Source organism: Talpa europaea (assembly GCF_964194135.1).
Source record: "Talpa europaea genome assembly, chromosome: 1".
Lineage (NCBI taxonomy): Eukaryota > Metazoa > Chordata > Mammalia > Eulipotyphla > Talpidae > Talpa > Talpa europaea.
Genome location: NC_140073.1, coordinates 47,913,374 through 47,933,616, shown reverse-complemented (window position 1 = coordinate 47,933,616; position 20,243 = coordinate 47,913,374). Strand labels below are relative to the sequence as shown.

Below are 20,243 nucleotides of genomic sequence, written 5' to 3'. Positions count from 1 at the left end.
TAGGAGAGGAAGTGCAATCAGGTTACAGCAAGGAAACATTTCTTTGTAAGCATTTTGGGAAAATTGTCTAAAAAGATCTCAGAAGAAAGGGATATAATTTCTAAAGTCCCAGGAATTTGCTTGATTTTGTTTTTCATTTTAAACATTTATTTTTTTACCCTAATCTTATATTGGTAATTTAGCATTCTTTTTCTTCAAAAGGGTTTCCAAATCCTAAGTACCACATAATTTGGATTCTTTCTGTTCCTAAAATGAATTTCCACTTTAGTCAAGGTGGTCAATCCTTTGTCAGTGAAGCTGCTGTGTCTTTTCTTAAACTGTTTCCTCAAGGAGACTGGCAAGTTGGCGCCAGTGTGAAGACACCAGGCTCCCCTCCTCCATCCACTCACAACTGGATGACAGCAGACAAAGCCAAAATGCCCTGAAGGAAAAATAGGTGAGGACCGTACACACCAGGCTCCCAGTCCAGAGGAAAGGGCTGTGAAAAACTGAGTCAACTATGAGTAGTATGACCCAGGAGAGGATAGGAGGCTGCTGTGTGGAGGCCCCCACTATTGCTGACACTGTGACTCCCTGAGATCTTGCACTGGGCCGGACAGGGTAGCCTGCAGAGCTGGTGCCCAGGACAGAGGGTGCACTATAAGAGAGCTGTGAGAGCAGAGCAAGGACTACTGGTTTGAGCCATAGGCTCTCAGTAGATAACTGGAGCCTGAGAGAGGGGCGCAGTGTGGGGAGGAGACAGCAACACAAAAAACATATCCTACAATGTCACGGCAGCATTACATACGGTAGCCTGGACATGGAAGTGGCCTAAATGCCCACCCACAGATTATTGGATCAAGATGTGGAATATTCACACGATGGAATACTACTCAGGCAAAAGGAAAGATGAAATGCAGCTGTTTTCAGCAAAATGGAAGAAATTTGAGACAATGATGTGTACTGGAGCAAGTCAGGACAATGGCAACAAATACTGGACATTGACACAGGAGATGATTTGAACGGGTAAAATAATTGTAAAAATAATAAATAATAAGCATCAGGAGGGCTTAAAGGTTAAAAGGGAGTGGTAAGGGAAAGCAACAAGAGGATATAAGGGATGGAGGTTGGAGAAAAAAATAAATAAAATAGGCCAAAAAAAGAAATATAACAACAACCCCTGTTCTTTCTATATGAGGATGGTAGTAAGAGCGAAGGAAGAGGGAGAGCACATTCTAGACAGAGGAACAGTGAGTACTGAGGACCTGAGTCACAAAAGAACTTGTTGAGGTAACTAAGAGGAAGCCAGTGGAGTGAATGCACATGAAAGGAGAGCAGATCAGTGTTAGTGCAGTGGGCAGAGGTGGGGGTCAGGGAGACCATAGAAAAGAGCTTGGATTTTATTCTGGCCACTGAAGCTAGGAAATGGTTAAGAGAGAGCTAAATTTTAAAATGTCAATGTCAATGTCACAATGTCACAAGGAGAATGAACAGAGGTACAACAAGAGTGAAGTCAGCAGTACTATCAGGGGCCTTCCTTGTGGCCGGGAGGTTACGTCTCAGGACTACCACCACAAAGGCCTGAGTTCGATCCCCGGCCAGGGAGCTAACCCACATCCGGTGTGGCAGACCTCTCCTGGATGACTGACTGGATAGAGCACCTGGGGACATACGGTGCCATCTGCTGAAAGGAAGGCAGTGAGAGGAAGGACAGTTTCAGAGACACTGTGGCTGAGATGCCTGTGCCCCTCCAGGGTGAGGTGTCCACAGCTCACTGGCCACAGAGTATACAAGGGAGTTTATGCTGAAATTATAACTTTGGGAGTCGTAAGCACATAGATGGCTTTCGAAACTGCGAGAAGGGATGAGATCAATGGAAAGAGAGTAGAGAGAGGAAAAAAGAGGAGGACCTGAGATGGGGTGAGAGAGAACTCCATATTTAATGATCAAAAAAAAGGAAGAGAAATATGAAAAAAGGAAAAATAGCTGAAAGGAGAAAAACTGGGGGAGGGTAGTCTTCTGGAAGTCACGAAAGGAGAATGTTTCAAACAGGTAGTAAAGGTCAGCAAGACCAAATGCCACTGAGATGAAGAACAGAAGAACAAAAAAACGACCTTTGGATCTGGCAACAGAGTTCAGTATGCACTAAAAGGATTAAAGGAATTTCAATACACACAAGTAAAAATACTAGGTCTTTGCTGAGTTCTATTAGACCTTCAATCAACATAGAGATGATTCCTATCTCTTAAAAATGGTTACAGAGAGAAGAGAAAGAGCCTTAATTTATTTTATGACAGTGTTATAACCTTGTTACCAAAACCAGAACAGGATTATTATGAGAGAAAGATTATAGGCTAGTTTCATCCTAGTTCACAGATGTGGATTTTCTAAAAAGATCAGCAAATTGAAACCAATAATATAGGGAAAAAAATAATACATCACGACTAGAGTTTATTCCAGGAGACAAAGATGATTTAACATTTGAAAATGTATTACTTATTAACAAACTAACATATAAAGGACAACAAATATAAAGTTATCAATAGATTTAGAATGAGAATTTGATGAATACACACATACACGATTAAAAAGACAAATTTAGCAAGCTGGGGGATAGCAAGAAACTTCTTTTTGCTGATAAAGGATATCTATCCAAAACTTTAATAAATACTTAATGGTGAAAAGTTAGGAACATTCTCTTTAGGATCAGGAATAAGATAGGGATATCCACTCCCATAATAAGACACGAGACAGGAAAATGCAATAAAAATAAAAAGACAAAATTCCATCACTCACTAAGAACAAAATCACTCTCACAGAAAATCCAAGAGAATCTAAGACAAACTGTTGTAATTAATGTTAGTAAGGTTGCCAAACGTTTTAAGGAACATGTCCTCAAAGTATAAAACTCAGTGGTATTTTTATATATGAGTCACAAAAAAAAGTTGAATATTGTAATAAAAAGCTTACAATAAGAATCCAAAGCAGTAACTAGGGCTAGATATCTAGTAAAAGATGCAAAAGACCTTTATGAAGAAAATTTAAAACTTTACTGAGATATATTTAAAAAAGATAAAGAAAACATATATAAAGCGATACTGTATGCAGAGTTAGGAAGACACAATATCATAAAGATGTCAAATCACTTAAATACGATTCATAAGTCAAGAGAAGCCAAGTTCTGAGGAGGAACCACGAAGTAGAAGCCTCACCCTACCAGATAGCAATGAAGTTGAAGGCTCTTCATTTTCCCTCCCTATGAAGGAACATGATTTGGGGGTAATACTCCTGGCCTCTCTTCATCCTCTTATTCACTGTCTCTTAGAGGAGGAAGATCTTTTCTAATTGGTAGACTTAGAGGGGAAAGCAAAACCCGGATTTTTGTGGCTTAGCCCCACCTGGGTTCCTGTAGGACTTATCAGACCACTCTCTCCAGCCTACGTAAGGGCCTGCCTCTGTGGGGAAAGCCTGGGGTTCTCCAATTCATAATGTGACTGTGAGGGTAAGTTTAATTTTGAATGACATCTTTGCAGGCTGTTTTTATTACAGATCTAAAGCCACATTTTCCAAGAGGCTTTATCAGTAATAAAACTGACATTTTGATTTCTATTAGTCTGTCTCCTGTATTCTCCTCTCAAATGATTCCAAATGTCAGAGGGAAAAGGGATGCTTTATTGGACATCCTCAAACCTCAACAAGATGTATAGAAATTACATTTTACAATGATTAAAATTGTGATGCTAGCCTAAGGACAGACAAATAAAACAATGGAGCAGAATAGGGATCCTGGAAAAAGATCAATGTGTATAAAAGTGAACTTGGTATATGAAAGATATGGCATTATCAAACAGCAGACAAAGGACAGACTCTTCAATTAATGATAATGAGACAATCTGTCATTAACTGAGCAAGATTCATTTAGTTGTTAATCAAGTAGTTCCATAGCTTGCCTACCTTTCTTTTTCTTTTTCTATGTTATTTTAGATTATTGTTTCCAGCTAGATCACAAATCCTTCAAAGGTAGGGCTTGAGTCATATTGTTTTTATTATGCTCCAGAATAACTATCACAGAACAATACATAAAAACTGCTAAATAAATGTCTGTTAGTGTACTTATTATTTTGCATAAAAACTCAATGCCTATTCCTAATTTCTCAGCTCTCAAGGTCCCATATCTTTTATAAGCTTTTATAATTTTCTTGATATTCTGAGTAGAATGTTTGAAACAATTGTGTATTTGCTTAAACGGGAGTCCTATCTACAATCAGACATCTGGAACTTGTATTTTGAAGATCATGTAAGACAAAAATTTAAAAAACATCAAAATAAAGCTCAAGCATAGACATCACTTTTTATTATCCCCGAGGTCTATCCTTTCATCACAGAAGAAAATTAATCCAATCTTGTACCTTCTTTCCCAAAACAGTGCTTTTGTCTACTATCTCGTTTCATCGTCACCGCAACTGAGCAGGGATTACAGATGAGAAATTAAGTTTCTGAGAGGTAGGGCTTTAAGTTTACACAGGAGGTTAGAAAAAGATACAGGATCTGAAGCCAGTCCTCTTTACATGAAACTATGTGATTTTCAGCTATCCAGCTCTTAAGGTTTGATTTTCAGTTGCAATGTTTTGAAAGTTTCTGTTCATTACCCAAGGATTCAAACTTCAAGAACTATTAAGGGGCTAGAGCCAATAGCTTTCCATTGATTTAAGTCAAGTAAAGTCAAGACACTTCCTTTCCCCCTCCTTTTTAAAATGGTCTCATCTATACCAACAAAGCATTTTTAAGTAGCAGCCTGCCCATATGGTACAACAGACACTCATAGCCAATATAAGAAAATTCCAGTATGTGCCTCCTGATCTCAGACTAGGTCCTGACAAACTGATCTATTCCTTATGTGGGTCCTTCCCTTAACTCTCAGCGGCAAACGTTCTTTTGCTCCTTCCATAGTTATATCCTCCACTTGCTCTTTGGAAAAGACCTCGGGGCTCCCCATGTCTCCCTTTCGTGAATCACACTGGCTGGACTCCCGTCTCTGCCTCAGCAATCCCACAAGGATTCTTGCCCCATGAACTATCTGCTGTTCAAACCCACCCTCTGTCCAAGGGTGCTTCACCCATCTTTGCCAGGCTGGGGCTTACACCTACACAAGTATGGTGGCTGCCCTTTCTTCTCTTCAGATCGTCCTACAGTAGAAACCCTGAAGGCAGATGTGGAGCAATGAGGAAGTCAGCACAAGTTTCTCAGGATCACTACCTACATTATAGTTTCTGGTTATCAGAGATAAAGTTACTTACCACCTGACCATTAGTCCATGTTCCATGAAGTTTTTCAGGTTCGGAAGGGTTTGCCTCAAGTCTGGAGTCCCTAGTCCATGTTGGTATCTTAGCTGCAAAAGTGGAAAACAGAATGAAAAGAAATTCTGGCAGATGCTTATGAAATATCCATTAAACAAGTGTTTCATTTGTTTTTGTTTTTTAATTTAACTCTCAATAATTTAACTCTCAATTTTTTTTAACAAAAAGTGAATGTATGATCCCCATATCATCAGCCACACTGAGGATATTTAAAAGCAGCCTCTTAAAAGAAACTTCTCTGAAGAAGAAATGCAAATGGCCAACAGGCATATGAAAAAATGTTCAACATCACTTGTAATCAGGGAAATGCAAATCAAAACTACCATGAGATACCATCTTACACCAGTGAGAATGGCACATATTAAAAAAACTGTCAACAACAAATGTTGGCGAGGGTGTGGAGAAAAAGGAACTCTTCTGCACTGTTGGTGGGAGTGCAAACTGGTCTAACCACTATGGAGAGCTGTGTGGAGATTTCTGGACCTACTAAACATAGAGCTTCCATATGATCCAGCAATTCCACTCCTAGGTATTTACCCAAAGGACACAGAAACATCAATTCCAAAGAACACCTGCACCCCTATGTTTATAGCAGCTCTATTTACAATAGCTAAGCTTTGGAAACAACCCAAATGCCCAAAAATAGATTGCTGGATCAAGAAGATGTGGTACATATATACCATGGAATATTACTCAGCATTCAAAAAAGATAAACACATGCAATTTGCAGCAACATGGATGGCGCTGGAAGGGATCATGCTCAGCGAAATAAGCCAAAAAGAAAAAGAAAAATACCAGATGGTCTCACTCATAGCAGGAATCTAGAAAACTTAAATAAGGGACCAGGAAAATGAATAACTATAAGAAAGTGAAAATCAGAATCAACAAAAAACTATGAAACAGAGACACTTTTGGGGGGGTGAGGGGCGGGAGGGGAGGGATTGGGATCAGAATGGGGGGGTTGCAATTGTATGGGGAATATAAAAATAAAATTTATTAAAAAAAAAGATTTTTGATGATGGAAAAAAAAGTAAAAATAAAAGCAGCCTCTTTATTTCCTGCCTCCCTTTCCCTGTCAATTTGGGAAAGATGTGAGTGACCAACTATGGGGACAGGAGATTTTAAAACCCCCCACAGGGTTTGCTAACATCAACTCCAAGGACTTAGACCATAAAATCAGTATTTCACTTCAGATACTGAAGCCTGGTATCATGTACTCTGGGCATTCAGGCATTCCTTCACTGACGCTTCCTTTTGTATGAGCAAGGGTAAGGGTCATGCTGTATTCACCTCTGACTCCCAACCACGTCTGACACAGTGCTAGTGCTCAGTCACTCACTAAACAAATAAATCTCAGGCTATGTTTGACAGAGGCTGTGCTCTGTAATACCCCTGTATCCAAATTTTCTCTTTGTTGAGAACCAGAGCACAAAAGTCTAGAGCCAGTATGAGAAAACTATTGGTTTGTGAGCTATATCTGCCTTTCGTTTAACTTCTTTCTGATAGAGGTCAAGTTTCTGAAATGAGTGTCTTTCTACATACCTTGGGTAACTTGCTGAATGGTTTTCATCTGTCTGTTCCTTGTCTCCTCTCACTTTATCTCTAAATATCATTTGCTTCCTTAACTGGCCAGCAGAGAAGTGAGTAAGACATTATGTGTACAGTCACACACACGCTTACATGCATAATATCCAATACACAGAAAGTGTACAACACAGCCCTACAGAAATGAACTTTCAAACAACAGAAAATAAACAAAGAGAGGCCTCAGTAAACTGAATGCTGGTGTATAAATGCAAAGGGTGATCAGGTATTTTGCTTTTCCAGTACCTAAATTTAAAAGTAGCCAAGCAGAACTTTTAAGTATTTTCCTCTCTTAAAAAATAAGACTAACCAATAAAAAAATGAAAGTTTTTTTCTCCGAAAAAACGGAAGTTTTATTTATATCTAGTTCTCAAGTTGAGTTTTCTGGGTAATATTGCATGGAACGTTGTAAGGAAAACCCCCAAATCTAGTAGGTAGAAACACAGAAAGCTAAAGCAAAAAGCTATCTTGAATATTATTTAGGCTGATCCTTTCCTTTTGCAGATGGGGAAACTGAAGGCCAAAAAGGGAAGGAAAATCTCTATGGCCACATTTTTCAATGACAAAGTCATTATCATCCAGAGTGGCCTTTTCACAACCATATTACTCTACCATCTAATCCAAAGTCTGAGGGGAAAATTCATAAAAATACTTGAGAAGACAGAAGGAAAATATTCTTTTCCTTTTTTTCAAAGCTCACGTGGTGACCTAAATCACCTCCTGAGATTTGCTGACCTTGAATTATAAGCTCCACTCCATATTAAATGACATCATTTCTTGTATTAATATAAAAGCATTTTTTCCATACATTGATAAAAGCAAAATGGCTGATAGCCCAATATGACATTCCTGAATTCACTGTTTCAATAAAAAAGTCAAATTGTTTACACATGGCATGGAAATTTCACCTGTGATTCATACTGAAAAATATTAAATATAAAAAAAAAAACCCATACTGAAGTAACACCACGTTATGTGTCCCTGAGCCAGTACATCATCAATAGTCTGCCCCAGGCTCCACAATGGAAGTGGGGGTTGAATTCTTTTCAGAGACTACAGTGAAAATTTCTCTCCAATCTGATTTCAACCAAAAAGAAATAAAGGAAGAGAGAAAACACAGGACTCTCAAGCCTCCAACCAGCTCTTAACTTTTCATTTGCTGCTTAGCACTATTATTTTTATCACTGAATTGTAGGATACTGTAGCTTAAAAAGATTCTGGAGATCATCTTTTCCAACCTCCTTCCTTTCACAGAAGACTCAGTAAGACAAGTGTCCTGCCCAATGTCACAGAGCTGATAAGGGACAAAGCCCAGGCTAGAAGCTCTAAATAACTCTGAATTCTTTCTACTGTGTCACACTTTTGATTTTCAACATACAGAAATAAAGAGATACACATGTAACACATGTTTACTAATTTTTTATTAATAAAGTACACATACTGTTTAAAAGTCTAAAGTGCTATAGGCTCTTTTGAAAAGGCAAAAGTTCTTTGCTCTTTACTAGTATCACTTCTAATGTTTCTTCTTTTCATATTTCTAAACCATATGCTTACATTAGTATTTCTCACTCTCCCCCCACCCCAGTTTCAGACACCATCTACTGTGCTCCTTCTGTGAAAGACGAGAATTCAGCTCACCTATATTACTCTGCTCTTACACACTTTATCTCCCCACCCACATATTCTCTACTGACTTTTGTTTGAAGAATGTAAGGACTTAATTCTACCCTCCTCATGCTCTCAATATATTCAATAACATACTTTTTGTTTTAAATCAATACTTTAGCGTTCACCTTAGTACCCCTACAATAATTCACTGCTCAGTCATGTAATACACTATTCCTTTCTTGTGCTTTTTTTTTGTTTTTCCTAAAGTGATTAATTGCCATTTTCCCCACTTGCTGCAGAGCGCATGCGTATCTTGTTGATAGTGATGCTTATAGAGAACCTATGTACCCATCAGTACATCCTCCTCAAACCACGACAAACCCTGAAAATCCTTCTTAACCTGACTAAATATACCATGTAACCTATCAAGTCCGTTTCCTCTCTTGGAGACATTTCCTGAACTCCTTTTCTTTGCTCCAATCAGGACTGACTGCTGCTTTATTATCTTCCTAGAACTTTCCTCTACCATCATCCTGGAAATTCTGCTTACTTGATGTCTATATTGAAACTGTTCTTTCCTAGATGTCAAGGCTTCTTTCTCGAGTTATTGCCTCATCTTGGCAGAGAATCTCTCATAATAGCTGTCTGGGAAAAGGAGTATCTTTTTGACATCTGAATATTTAAAAATATCTTTATTCCATTCACACATGTGAATGATTGTTGACCTAGGTACACAATTCAAAGCTGAAATAATTTTTTCAGAATTTTTAAAGTTTTGTTTCACTATTATTTAACTTTGCAAAAGGTAATGAAGGAACTGGACTAATGTTCTGATCCCTGACCCTTGGTATAGGAGTTGATTCTTCCTTCTAGAAGCATTTAGGATATTTTATTCTTTAACCCCAGATCTTTTTTCATTCATTGTGCTGGGGACTAAGTGAGTCCTTCCAATTTGAAAACTCTTATCCTCTAATTCTGATTATTTTCTATTTTGTCATATTCTACTCCATTTTTTGCTACCTCTTGGTTTCTTCTTTCTTGTTTCAGATTCAAATGTTAGAAATTTTTCCTTTAACATCCAGTAATCTTGGTTGTTGGTTCATCTTTACAAATGAGACTTTATAAAGCTGACCAGATAGTCTAGACATAGGCTGTTTTTGCTGCCTAGGGGCTCTTTCTGTGGGGAACATATCAGTTCCAGAAGCTCTCATTGCTGGGACTACTTGTATTTTTTAGAGGGAATCCTCCAATCTTTTGTCTAGGGATATAATCTGGACCCCATTTTGGGAGTTAAGTAGGAAAAAAGCAGTGGGGAATTGTGTCGTATTGGTATATCAGGCTTTCACTAAATCCCCTTATGTTCTTGGGGTTTGATTCTTTTTCTGAATGTGAATCTCTAGTCTCCCTGCAGCGGCAGTTTCCTGGCTATGCAGGTGGGAGAAGTGAACTGAGAATCTTATTTCTCTTTTTATAGACTTTCAACTAAAGTCCTTACCCTACAATCTATGAGGTACTGTGTATCTTCTGGAATTCTACAGCTTGAATTGCATATTGCTTCTTGAAGACCGTAGGTTTTGGTTTTTCTATATTCTGCTAAATCAGTTTATCATTCATTTATTTGCATGTGATTTTCTAAAACTTTGTCAATTCTATTACCTTCTAGTCTCTTCTGTTCTGTTCATCCTAGAGTTTACAATTTTTAAATTACTTAACCTTTATTAGAAGCATTTCACTAGGGAGCTGACATAAATGAGTACATTCAATTTTTTTTTCTTATTTATAGTATTACCATGATGCCCCCTATATATAAGTCTTTCAGTTTGGGCTAACAACCTTCCTTACAATCTTTTACACATAACTCAGCACTCAGGCAGTTCTTTTCTGACTCTAAGTCTTTCTCTAGGCATTCCCCATCTAGTCAGATTCTATTCATTTTTTTTTAATATTTTATTTTATATAATTCTTACATCATTTTTCAATGTTGTACAATGTATGCATTTTCATTTTGGTTATATTCCCCATACAATTGCACCCCTCCCTTATTTTGAGGCTAGTTCTTCCTCTCTAACCCTCCCTCCTCTAACCCCCCCCCCCATAGAGTGTCTCTGGTTTATAGTTGCTTGTTGATTTTGATTATTACTTTGCACTGATTAGTCTTTTTCCTGGTCTCTTATTTAGGTTTTCTAAATTCCTGCTATGAGTGAGACCATCCGGTATTTTTCTTTTTCTTTCTGACTTATTTTGCTGAGCATTATCCCTTCTAGCTCCATCCATGTTGCTGCAAACTGCATGTGTTTATCTTTTTTGATTGCTGAGTAATATTCCATGGTGTATATGTACCACATCTTCTTGATCCAGTCATCTATTTTTGGGCATTTGGGTTGTTTCCATATCTTAGCTATTATAAATAAGGCTGCTATAAACATAGGGGTGCAGGTGCTCTTTGGAAATGATGTTTCTGTGTCCTTTGGATAAATACCTAGGAGTGGAATTGCTGGATCATATGGAAGCTCTATGTTTAGTAGGTCCAGAAATCTCCACATAGTTCTCCATAGTGGTTGGACCAGTTTGCACTCCCCCGGGGTAGGGGAACAAACCAGCACTGCAGAGGCTGCGGGCAGACTCACAGCCCAGCGCTCAATGGCTGCACCACAGGGGAGGCCCAGATTCTATTCATTTTCAAAAAGCCAACAGAAGTTCCATTTCCTATATAAGCTCTCTTTGATTAACTTCAGGCTAAAGGAGCATTTTACCCTTCTCTCCAAATCCTGTTATATACTACTTTTTTATTTGCTCTCTGCAGAAAGCCTTAACTAATTGACTAGGTACTTAATAAATATTTAATGAATGAAGTAATTCAGTATGGGCGGGAAAGAGACATTGTGACCCAGTATACGGAGTTAAATGTAGGAGGTCTGGGTTTGAGTATCAGTGCTACCATTTACTACTTGTTTGACTTTGGGAAAGTTACTTTACTTCCCTGAGATTCAGTTTCCCCTCATATAAAACAGGAATGTTATCTGCCTTGTAGAACTGTTGTAAAGTTTAAATAAGATAAAGTATATAGAGTATCCTACAAAATACTGGTACATAAGTGCTCCAAAAAAAAAAAAAAAACCACCTATTATTTACTGTTATACACAGTCTCTCTATGGTATCATCATCACAGCATCTATCACGAGGCTTGGCCTGAGGCTGATGCTTGATTATGACTTACACCTGCTAATTAGAATGGGAGTCAAGGGGCCTCCCCGGTGGCGCAGCGGTTGAGCGCTGGGTTGCGAAGCTGCCTGCAGCCTCTGCAGCCGGTTCGATCCCCGGCTGCTCCCCGGCCACCGGAGGAGGGTCCCACATGGTGAGCAGACCTCTCCTGCCGCCCACTGCTCCTCTCAGCAGTGTACTTCGGTCCTTCTGCCTGCTCTGCTCCCCGCTCTGGCTGTGGTGAATTCTCTCACCCTCCCACGCTTCTGACTGTACCCAGTGCATGTATAAACCAAACAAACAAACAAATAATAAATAAATAAATAAATAAGACATGCCTCTAGAAAATTAAAAAAAAAAAAAAAAGAATGGGAGTCAAAACAGGAAGAAAAGAAGAGTTCAAATCAGAAGAAAAATCTTAAGTACACTCTTCACTTTTTAAGTACTAATTTTTATTAATTTACTAAGCTTCTGACAGCAAGCTCTCTAGGGAGGCAGCAATAAGTCCATAAAAATGCCAGTATCTTTAGGGCCTCCCTGGTGGTGCAAGGGGTTAAGCATCTCATTATGAAGCAATCCACAGCCTCTGCAGCAAGAGTTTGATCCCCGGCCAGCCAGGGAGCAATCCACATGGTGCGGCAGACCTTTCCTGTCTCACCCGCTGCTCCCTCAGCAGTGTATTTCAGTCAGTCTGCCTGTTCCGTTCCCCACTCTGGTGAGTCCTCTCACCCCCCGCATCTCTGGCCTGTGCCCCAGCTCTTACTTGCATACATAAATAAATCTAAAAAGAAAAAAAAGAAAAGAAAATGCCAGTATCTTTAAATAACTAGATAGTGAAATAGAAAAGACCAGATATGATGAGTGTGGTCACATGTGGGTAATATACCCAGCTCTGCTACATGGCTACAGTGAATTCCTTCCCTGCTTGAACTAGTCAATTAATTTTCAAATTTTGTTTGTGGCCTTAGAATCCTCTGTTCAGAAGAAATACTATGTAGAAGCCCATAGTGTAAAACAAATAATAACAACTTGAATTGTAAGAAGTGTGATAGAATAGTTTGTAGCCTGCACAGGCACAATTTACATTCCCTTGGACTAGATCATCTTGAAGAGCCTTTCAAAGGTCTATGGGTCAACTTTAAATGCTCTAAAAATTGCAGGGTTTGCACCATGCATCTAAGATTTTGATATAAAGACATGGATAGGTAATGCACATTTACAAGGTGCTCCAGGAAGGAACATTAGCCCATTAGCCCCGTTTCTGGTTTTGCCCAGTTCCAGTGGTGTCAGAAGTGAAGCATGGCTAAGAGGATGTCAAATCTGTACATATTCACCTAAGGGGTAGATAAAATGGAAAAGTCCGCAAACATAAAAATGGAGATGTAGAATGAGGTTCGGTCTTATACTATATCAGATAGAAATGACCCACTGTTAAAATATAAATACTTCAGGAAAGGAACACATCTCAATTTTTATTAATTCTTTAATAAATTTAGTCCCTAGTAAGGCATTAAGTACAGACAGGAAATGGATAGAACATGAGAGAAAGAACTATACTTACTATGTTTCTCTAAGAACTATTTATTCATTCAACAAGTATTTATTTAGCATCCACTAAGCTAGGCACCGTGAACCCACTTTCGTCTGAATGCCAGGCACTGGGCTCAGTCTTTTCTCATCATATAATGTATATTACCTTGAGCAAGTTACATAACTAATCTGTGTCTTGTCTAGAAACGCAACCTACCATATTGGTCTCATAGGGTTGCTGTAAGAGTTAAATTGGAATTTCTATAGAGAATGGAAACTCCTGCAGTCTGACTTTTAGAGGGTATTCAATAAAACCAGTTAAGGCCTGGGGCTCTAAGTTCAAGAGTTAAGACTTTATCTCCCTTGTCAGCAGTAAGGATCTACTTCATGGTTTTATGCAGGAGAGTCAATGAGGAAGACAACTTCAGAGGCTGCTATGAAGGACAGGAACAAATGAAGTCCTCTTTTCTTTAGAAATCTTACTGCATATTTCATTAAAACCTGTCTTCATCAACCACTATCAATGCTACACTCCCCTAAACAGAGCTCCTTCTGCTCTCACTTCTGATTGGGAAAGGCAGATGCCAAGAAACCCCAGGCAATAAAATATTGCTTTGGGTCTGTCTAACTGCCTCAAATTAGTCTCTGAAATAAACACCTTTTGTAACAACTTCCTACTGCAGCACCATTCAAAGAGTCTAAGCAGTTTTTAAGTGGAATTTTGGTTTCAATTAGCTTGAATTTCAGCATTACTCTGATTGGTTTAAACCTCTATGGGAACAATGAAATTTCTGTTCAGTTCTGTGGCAGACTGGTAGGTGAAAACTGTACATAGATGATAAATCAGATGGGAATTGGGGAGAAGCAATGTTCCTGGTTATTCCTGGGAAAATGGTCAACTGCTATTGTCTACTAACAAAAGAAAAGCCCCCTACTAAAATAACCAGGAAGATCTGGCTTTATAATTACTGGAACAACAGAAGAAAACTGAGCAAAGAACACATTTAGAATGAAAAGACAATTACAGTCATGTCCATTCCACCAAGTACCTACTTTCTGTTTTTCTCTCTACATCATCTTTTTGCATAAAAATACAATAGTTTTTTGAAAACCACATGTGAGCTTTATCTGGAATCACTACACATTCCCAGTGAATTTCACTAAATAAGAGAGAGAGATCAACTATGATGTTAGAGCTCTTGTAGTTGAAATTAACTAGTTCGTACAGCTTGATAAATGGTGCGCTACTGATTAGGTAAGACCATTTGCAGTTCTGGAGATCATTATTTAAAAATAAAGTGCGATTGTATTTCTAAAAAATAAATGCTAAGTTCTTGTACTCAGCGAGCATCTTATTGAGCTAATTTAATATCAAAGTGCTCACATTTATTTTTATTTTTTAAACAATTTTGCTAGGCTAGGAAAGACTCTAGGCATTCAGGAATCATTTTGTTGTTTAGGTTTTGGATGGAAAAATTCAGCTTAGACATCACACACACATACACACAACCTTCCAAGTTATATTCCTCTACACAAGGCCACTTATTGCACGGCTTATTAGTTCCATATGGGGCTCAAGCTAAGCTGCATGATATGTTTGATACAAACCTTCTGTTACCATGAGGGAATGTGGATTAATACAATGCTTCAATAAAGGTTACTAAAAGATCAACACTTTCGTGATGAGATTACAATGAATTTGAGAAATGGTGTATGGAAAGTGAAAAAATAAGAAATTAAAAATGTACATATGCATCAAAGACTTAACTTTGGAGTTCTGGCTTATGGAGTAAAGGAAAAATCTCAGTAGGTCTAGTTACTAGTCTCAATTCATTTTTAAATGTTTTGGTTTCAATGGCACAAAAAGAACTAGATTAAGAACTTGAAAAAAAGGGCAACACCCATTCAAAAACAAAATTTGCCTTCCTAGAAAAAAAATACAACTCTTCCAGAGATGTGGAAAAGTTAAAGAATACTTAATATGAGCAATAATATTGTTTCTTACAGTGAGTCATTGCAATATATATCTCTAAGGAAAAGAATAAAAATCTGATTATGGGCCTCTGGTTGCAAGAACAACCTAAGTACTTTTCCATCTTCATCTATAAACCATGCAGTTCTTTTCCAAAATAGATATGTTATAATGTAAATACTGGACACAGCCAAGACCTGCCATTCTGGGATCTAAAAAGCTTAAAAGTAACATCTAAAGCTCTGAAGTCCAAGAAATGGAAAAGTTTCTTCAATTCTTCCACCCAATCAGATTATCAGCTCCTTTTAGAATCATGGAATGCATGTTAAGAGCTGAAAGGCACCTTGGAGAACATCAGCCCACCTGTTTCACTTACCATATAAGGTAAGTGAGAGGCTACATGTCCATGGTTGAACAGATGGAGTCCAGAGACCAGAATCTAAGTTTGCAGAATTTTGACCCTGGGCTCTTTTCTTTATATCATATGTTGCTTTGTTATATTTTTGAGCCACATCTGTCATATTAAGAACACTACAATTTTTTTTTTGCTTTGGAATCTTATGTTAGCCAGAAGACAACCGAGAAGCACTGTGACAATGACAACTCTGGGGTCAACCCAATTTATATGTGTGGTCTCTAATACTGCTAACTGTGAATTGCTAAAGAGGGTCACTAAAGCATATTGCAAATGAACAAGCAAAGCAGTGGAAATTTGTCAAGGCAGGGTAAACATACCCTTGACAGCAACTTTAGTTAGTTTTAATTAAGGATTACCAGAGAAAGGTTATGTTCTCTGGAGGCTAATGGCTGTAGGAGACAACAAACTTGCACGGGATCCATGAAAGCAGATAGATATTCACGCTGTCAGGTCTACCAGGCTCAACCTTGGCTCCCTACCCTTATGTTTATAGTCTTAGGCACCTTAATTTACCCAAACTACCTTCTACTGACCTATGACCCAATTTGAATTCCTAAATCCTTTAGGAACTAAACTGATCAAACTTAGCATTTCTGCATCATTTTCATTGACTGATGCAATCTTGGTGGGAAGAACAATATCAGATCAAGAAGACCACAGTCTTAATAGGATAGAATCAGTATTCTTGAATATCTAATAAATGGAATCATATGTAGTCAAGTGTGCCTGGATCTTTCATTTGCTTTTGAGATTTATCCAGGTTGTTGCATATATGAGTAATTATTCCTTTTTATTGCTAAGTAGTAATCCCCTACATGGAAGTTTTTGGCTATTAAGGTGCACAGGTTTGGGTACAGATTTTTGCCTGGACTTTTATTTTTGTTATTCTTGGACTAATAACTAGGAGTGGAATTTCTGGATTAAATGGTAGATATATGTTTAATTTTATTTTTAAAATGCTGAACTGTTTTTCAATGTGCTATTTGTGTGTTTCAGCTGTTCTGCATCAGCAGAAGGCCCTAGAAGCTAAGTGGTACTTGGATGGAAGGCCATGATCAGAACTTGATCTGTCAGTTTAAACATTTCTAGCCATTCTATTAAGGATATAATATTAAGTTTTAATTTGTGTTTCCATAATGACTAATAATATTAAGCATCTTTTCATTTGCTTTCTTTGCCATCTGTCTCCTGACCCCCCTGCACTTTCTGTGATAAATATATGAAATCCCATTAATATCCTCTGATTAATCTTAATGCCTTCTAATTAGTAATACTCTAACACCACCTCTGCAAGGCACTGGTTGCAGGCATCCAACAACCAAAGATCCTAAAACTTGTGATGTTCAAGTTCCTTATAAAAAGTGATGTAGTATTTGCATACACCCTACTGCACCCACTCCCATATACTTTAAATCACCTCTGGATAACTTATAATACCTAACACAATGCAACTGCTATGTAAACAGTTGTTACTATGTATTGTCCAGGGAATAATGATGAGAGGGGAAAAAAAGGTCTGTAAATATTCAGTACAGATTCAACCATTGTAGGTCCAACTACATAGTACAAACCAGAATCTAAGGTTACCAAGAGGGCCAACTGAATGTAATGACACTGTTTAGAACAGGAAAGATTTGGAAATAATTGAATACATGCTAGATCTTTTGCCAGGTTCAATGGTTGGAATGATGATTACATTAATAAAATGATAACGAAAACGCTGCTCCAGTTACAAATACATGTATCAAGTGGTTGTGTCCAGCATTATTCTAATTAAGCATTTCATATTTCATTATTTCATTTTGTCCTCATAATTCTCTTATTGTTGAGACTCAGAGATAGTTAATAAATGGCTGAGCTTGAGTTTGCACCCCTGGTTTGACCCTGGCACTCTGAACTCTTAACCACTTGAGAATGAAGATGACTATGGTAGTATCAATACCAATCACTGGTTTTCTCAACATTCAATCTGTGCCAGTCACAGAACTTGACCGCTTGCTTATGTCATTTCATTTAATCTTCTTAACAGGCCCATGAGGTAGCCTGCACAATTCCCATGGTGCATATGACAAATTTAAAAGGTTAAAGGAGTTGCCTGACATTTCACAGGTAGCAAGTAGAAAAGCTGGGACTTGAATTCAACTCTGATACTTTACATACTAGCACAGTCTAAATATTGCTTCCAAAATGGTTAGAAATGACTGTTTTCTCATTCCTCAGCTAGTTCCCATACTTAGAAAAAGCCCTTCAACTCTTCAGAGAAACACATTCCTTCTCTTGATGTCAGACATGTGACAACAGTTACATCTCCACTGAGCTGTTGTTCAGTTAAGCTGTACACATTTAGTCTTTTAAAAACTTTGCTTGTAAGTTAATCTCTACAGCCTGTTCATCATTCTTTATGTCTCTGAACTCCCTCCAATTTCCCGTAAAGAATCTGATGATGAGGTGCCCTAAACGGAACACAGTTTTCCAGAATGCTCCTTTTTTCTCACTAATGATTTTTCCTTTAAAATATTAATTTTACTATAGTATCTACTTCGTGTCTTTTAAGTTTTTTGTGGAATTCTTTCGACACACTTGAATTGCATAAAATCCAAACCCATGTGTCCACTGTTTAGTCTCTATGGTTGACCATAAATAAATGTAGCTTTAAAAAAGGAAAAAAGAAAAATGGCAATGTATTATCAAGTGCACATTGCTCCTCCAACTGGACAGATGTTCTGGAACAATTTTACTCATGTTTTAATTTTACAATTCATCTAACAAAAAGAAATTAATTCACTAGATATGTGCCAAACACCTACAAGGTATTCATGGTCTGATGGAGTATCATAGAATGACTCACCCATGAATGACACCCTGAAGGAGGTTATCTCTTAATGAACAATAACTAAGTGAAACTAAAAGAAAAGTAGAACCTTCTATGAGAATTTAAAGGATGAGGTAGTGAGTTTTAAATTTCAAGATGGCCCCAAGACCTTCATGCCTTGATCATTTTATGTTAATATCAAAGGGAGATTATCTGGGTGGGTCTAATCTAATATGGGCCTTTTAAAAGTAAAGTTTTCACTGTTTGAAAGCAGAAAATTCAGAGAGATTTGAATGGTCAGAAGTGCTTGATGGGACAGTATTGGTGTGAAGCTGAGAGGTCACTGAGAAGGAATGCTGGAGGCCTCTTGGAGCTAAGAGTGGCCCCTGGCTGAAAGCCAGCAAGTGAAAGGGAGGCTCATACCTATAGCTACAAGGGAACTGGATTGTGCCAATAATATAAATGAACTTAGAAGTGGATTTTTCCCCAGGAGCCTAGTCTGACCAACTGGGAACTAGCTCACCAACACCTTGGTTTTGGCCTTGTGAGGCCCTTAGCAGAGAAACCAGATGAGCCCACCCAGAATTTTGACATACAGAACTGTGAGATGGAAATGGAAGTTATTTAAGCCAATAACTTTGTGGTAATTTATTAAGGAGCAACGAAAATACCAAAACATGTGAAGATTACCTTTACTTTTTACCTGAAAATATTTGGAGTGAAATCATGGGTAGGATGTCACCCAAGTAAACCCTGACAGACAGATAACACATTTGTGTATTTACTATGTTATCAAGCACAATGAGGATGACTCTATACAAGGGCACAGAGGATTTCAGTTAGCAAATAATATTTTAAACATCAATCACTGCTGGGTCATACTTTTCCAATGGCTAATTTAAGCTCTCAGGGAGAAGGGTTTATGATACTGAAGAATCACCCCTAACTTTATCTATTTTGGGAAGTCTAAGTTTGTTCTCCAGAGATTATGGTTCTCTAAAATATCTGGAAGATTTTTTCAGGTTAAGAGCCAAATTTCAATACTCAAGTTAATGGAAGAGTGACTGAAATACTAACAAATAATGAATAACTTATTTGGAACAAGAAAAAAAATCTGCTTTTTAATAGAAAGCACACAGCATTATGTGACCTTATTTATAACACTGGGAAACCACAGCACATGAGCAAGCTGTATAAACTAGCTCTGGTAACCCCACTAAGTCTATTTCTTTTTGTTTCACCTTCAGCGTTATGTAGGTACAAGCAGCTGTAATCATGCAATCATTAGTCAATAGATGTTGAATACTTTCCATGTGCTAGACCAAGGGCTGAAGTTAAAACAGCAGGAATTTAGAAAACCTAAATAAGGGACCAGGAAAAAGACTAATTGCGATAAAGTAAAAAATCAAAATCAACAAGCAACTATAGACCAGAGACATACTACTTGGGGGCGTGGGGGTAGGAGAGGCGGGATCAGGGTCAGAATAAGGGGGGTGGGAATTGTATGGGGAATATAACCAAAATGAAAATGCATACATTATGCAAAAATGAAAAATGATGTAAGAATTATATAAAATAATTTATAAATAAATAAATAAATAAAGAGTTTCTGTTTTTAAATGAACCATGATATAAGGGAAAGACATTTAAAAATCAGAAATATGTTAAAGAATACATACCACATGAGAGGAAATTATAGGAACACAGTGGAGGAATCCCTAATCAAGTCTGGGGGTGCTTACAAAGGAAGTGATAACCTATCTAGATCACACAGCACTGGTT

At 37.8% G+C, this 20,243-nt stretch overlaps 1 protein-coding gene across 2 annotated transcripts in view; it reads right to left on the bottom strand.

The window, feature by feature from the left end:
* Window positions 1-20,243, bottom strand: part of UVRAG (UV radiation resistance associated) — a gene marked incomplete at both ends in the record, with an annotated part of 258,086 nt that overhangs the window by 18,768 nt on the left and 219,075 nt on the right. For both annotated transcript variants that reach the window (XM_084256101.1, XM_084256102.1), the window contains one exon: window positions 5,277-5,368. In XM_084256101.1, coding sequence (XP_084112227.1) covers window positions 5,277-5,368 — 92 coding nt within the window. The remainder of the gene's footprint in view (window positions 1-5,276; window positions 5,369-20,243) is intronic.